The sequence below is a fragment of the Gossypium arboreum genome, chromosome 12 (assembly GCF_025698485.1).
Source record: "Gossypium arboreum isolate Shixiya-1 chromosome 12, ASM2569848v2, whole genome shotgun sequence".
Lineage (NCBI taxonomy): Eukaryota > Viridiplantae > Streptophyta > Magnoliopsida > Malvales > Malvaceae > Gossypium > Gossypium arboreum.
Genome location: NC_069081.1, coordinates 89,785,638 through 89,789,106, shown reverse-complemented (window position 1 = coordinate 89,789,106; position 3,469 = coordinate 89,785,638). Strand labels below are relative to the sequence as shown.

The 3,469-nt window shown below is 30.2% G+C and overlaps 1 protein-coding gene across 1 annotated transcript; it reads left to right on the top strand.

Annotated features, from left to right (window-relative positions):
* The first annotated feature begins 1,579 nt into the window (after positions 1 to 1,579).
* Positions 1,580 to 2,421, top strand: LOC108477559 (RING-H2 finger protein ATL67-like). The gene has a single exon (XM_053022607.1). The coding sequence runs from the start codon at positions 1,700 to 1,702 to the stop codon at positions 2,297 to 2,299; it is 600 nt and encodes a 199-aa protein (XP_052878567.1). The 5' UTR covers positions 1,580 to 1,699; the 3' UTR covers positions 2,300 to 2,421.
* The last annotated feature ends 1,048 nt before the right edge of the window (positions 2,422 to 3,469 follow it).

The following is a 3,469-nucleotide window of genomic DNA, read 5'->3' as shown; positions in this document are numbered from 1 at the left end:
CTTGGCCTCCCAAATAAAATTGTATTTTAATCTCTAAAAGAAAAAAATATGTCTAATCCCTTTAAAAATAATGAAAATAATAAATTATTATTTAATTTCAACTTCCTCTAAAAATATTTTTAGATTCACATATCCTATAATTAGGTGATATGAAGTTGTATCATTAACCTAACAAGAAAATTTTACACTACAAAAACTTTACGATAATCCTCTAATAAAAAAAGAACACGTAACCTATATATCGTTAACCTATATACACATAACTCTATGAAGTTCAATCAAAGCAAGATAATCATCCTGTACTCGTATCTCTCTAGGCTCTCAATTCCCACAACTACCAAAGTCATTTTCACAACTCTTGACCTGTCAAATGAACTATCTTTGCAACCTTCTCCATCCTTAAATCCATCAACAAATACAATATATATATATATATAACACTTCAAAACCTAATGGTAATAAAAAAGTAATATCAATCTTCAAAAAAGAAAATCAACATGAGATCAACCTGCTATTTATAATTTATACGTTAGGATTTTATATTTGGGACTTAGGGTGCATGTTGTATCACGTTTTAGAAGTGTATATATATATATATGTATGTATATTTGTGCATATATGTCCCCACTTTCGAAATACTTTATTTGAGTTAGAACACTTTTCCTTTTTTAGAGATTAAAAAGCAGGGAAAATTCTACCTTTGATTTCAAAAGAAAGAAAAGCACCCTCTACTCTTTTCACTTTTCTTTTCCTCTTTTTTACATTAGTCATAATAAAAATCCTTTAAAAAAAAACTTACAATTATAGCATTTCAAACCCCAAAACTTACAATTTTGAGTTTGTGTATTATAGATGAAAATTAGTGCTCATAAATTTTTTTTTGTGTAGAGATTAAATTCAACTCGATTTTGGATTTATTCATAGTAGAATGTGAGTAATGAAAAAGGGATTTCATCGATCTTAATAAGGAATTCAACAGGAAATCTCGAGTTTGAGTCTTGTTTATGAAAAAAAGTATTGATAGATCTTGTTCTAATTTACATATTCAACTCAAACTCATGTTTAAAATTAGTTGAAATCAAATATAATTTAAAAAAAAAAGGTTTCATACAATAAATAAATTATTACCCACAAGTGTCAAATGCTATAGCAAGTTGCACTTTCAAGCGAAAACTCATGTTCAAACATTATAAATAACAATATTAGAAGTATCACAAACTCCAAAAAGATAAATCTTTATTAGTAAAAGTATCATAAAATCTATATATTAAGAGTTGGATTGTATTTTACTCCCTACTAAAAAATAGATAAATTGGTCTATGTATATTAGATATCAAAGGGCAAATTGATTTTTTTGTTAAAACTTTTATTTTTTTACCGTTAAAACTGATATAACTTATGAAATAATCAAATAGCAATATGTGACTATTATGTATATTATATTATGACGTATAAAAATTAGTATTTAAAATAGAAATAGATGAAATTTTGAAGTAAATTTATTATTTAAAAAAAAAAAAAGCTAAATGAAATCTTACTGTCAGGGGCTCTACTTGGAAAAAACAGCTGAAGTATTAAATTAAATGCAGCAGCAAAAGCATTCATCTACCCACCTTCTCTTCCTCAATCTTCTTCTTCCTTTTTGTTTTCTGTGTTTTTTTTTTTTTAGTCCCCAAATGGATTCTCCCTTTCCGTTCAAATGGCAACCCCTCCCCTTTCATCCCCTACTTATCTCACCACCAATTTAGGCGTCGGCTACGCCATCGTCGTCGCCCTCGGCTTCCTCCTCCTCCTCTCCACTCTCCTCCTCGCTTCCTACATTTGCTTCCGCTCTTCCTCACCCCTTCCACCTCGTGCCATTTCCCCAAACCCCATTTCAACACCCACCGCCGCCAACTCCGACGGTATCGTCCTCCCCAGGATTGTTTTCATCGGCGAAGAAGACCATGAAAACGACGAGGAAAACGTCGTCGTCTTTGGGCTTGATCGTGCCGTCATAAACTCTTACCCCAAGTTCCGGTTCAGCAAAAAGGAGGTGTCTACGGCGGTGGAGGTGACGGGTTCTAGTGCTGGGAACACCATTTGTTCGATATGTTTGTGTGAGTATAGAGAATCAGAGATGTTGAGGATGATGCCTGAATGTAGGCATTGTTTTCATGTAACTTGTATTGATGCTTGGTTGAAACTTAATGGGTCTTGTCCTGTTTGTCGGAACTCACCGCTTCCGACACCGATTTCTACGCCTTTGTCGGAAGTTATACCTTTGTCTCAGTACGATGCTGATCGGAGGTGGTGGTGACTTTTGGCTTTTGGGTTACCATCTTTTTCATTTTTTTTTTCTTCAATTTTTTTCCTGTGTGGAAATTTGGTTTTTTGTCATGGATGCTTTTTTTTTGGCTTAATGAATGGTGATTTGGTATATTTATGGTTTCAGTCTTTATACTTTTCACATATTTAAAATTTAGTCCCTTTATTTTTTTTAATCTTAAGAATTCATTTTTCTGCTCTTTTAGTCTAATTAAAATCCAATTGAGAATAGAAGTGATCATGGGTTGAGCTACCCGCCTTGACCCAAAAGCTTGTCTGAAAAATAAGAGGGTTCAGATAAAAATGTAAGCTCAAAATATTAGTTTGGGTAAAAAAACGAGGCCCGTTTAGAAAACAGGCTGGTCTCAGGTAAAATTTTTTTGGCCTTAGCCTGGCCTGACTTGAATTATATACTAAATAAATTTTTTTAATCATATTTACTTTTTTTATTTTTAATTTTAATATAATCACTTTTTATTATATTTTTAATTTGTGTATTATTTTAAGAATTATTTTAGTTTTATTTTTATTTATTTCTTATTTTAATATTTATTTTTATGTTTTTAAATGTATTTAATTTATTATATAGGCTTGGCTCAGGCTTAACAATTTTTTTTGGGCTGGGTTTAGATAAATTTTTAGGCCCATATTTCGATCTGGGCCAAGCTTAGGTCTAAAAAATAGACTTAAAATTTTATCTAGGTCCAGCTCGGCCCGTGATCACCTTTAATTGAGAAGACATCAAAGTAATTTTATTAAATTAGATTATGTGTTTTCTTTAAAATAAAAAACTTGCTCATGGGACCAATAGTACGAGTCTGGAAGTTTAAATAAACAAATAAAATTTTGCGTAAATTCACAATTAGTCACTAAGTTATGGATAAATTTTTATTTTAATCACTTAACAAAAAAAGTTGCAATATGATAACTAAAGTTTTTGAAATTGTTTTTTATGGCTCAATTGTTAAGTGATGCTGTTTTAGTCGGTATAATACTAATTTTAGTCATCAATTTTATAGTTTTTGTCAATTTGATCCTAATAATATATAAAATGATTAAAAACTCAAAATTATTTAAAATAGAATTTTTTTTCATTTTGTATAACAAAAAGCTAGGTCATGAAAAATAATGTAAAAAATAGACAATCAATAATTTTGCTTAA

Coding starts and splice junctions, on each gene's coding strand:
- LOC108477559 (XM_053022607.1), top strand. CDS start 1,700: ATGGCAACCCCTCCCCTTTCATCCCCTACTTATCTCACCACCAATTTA.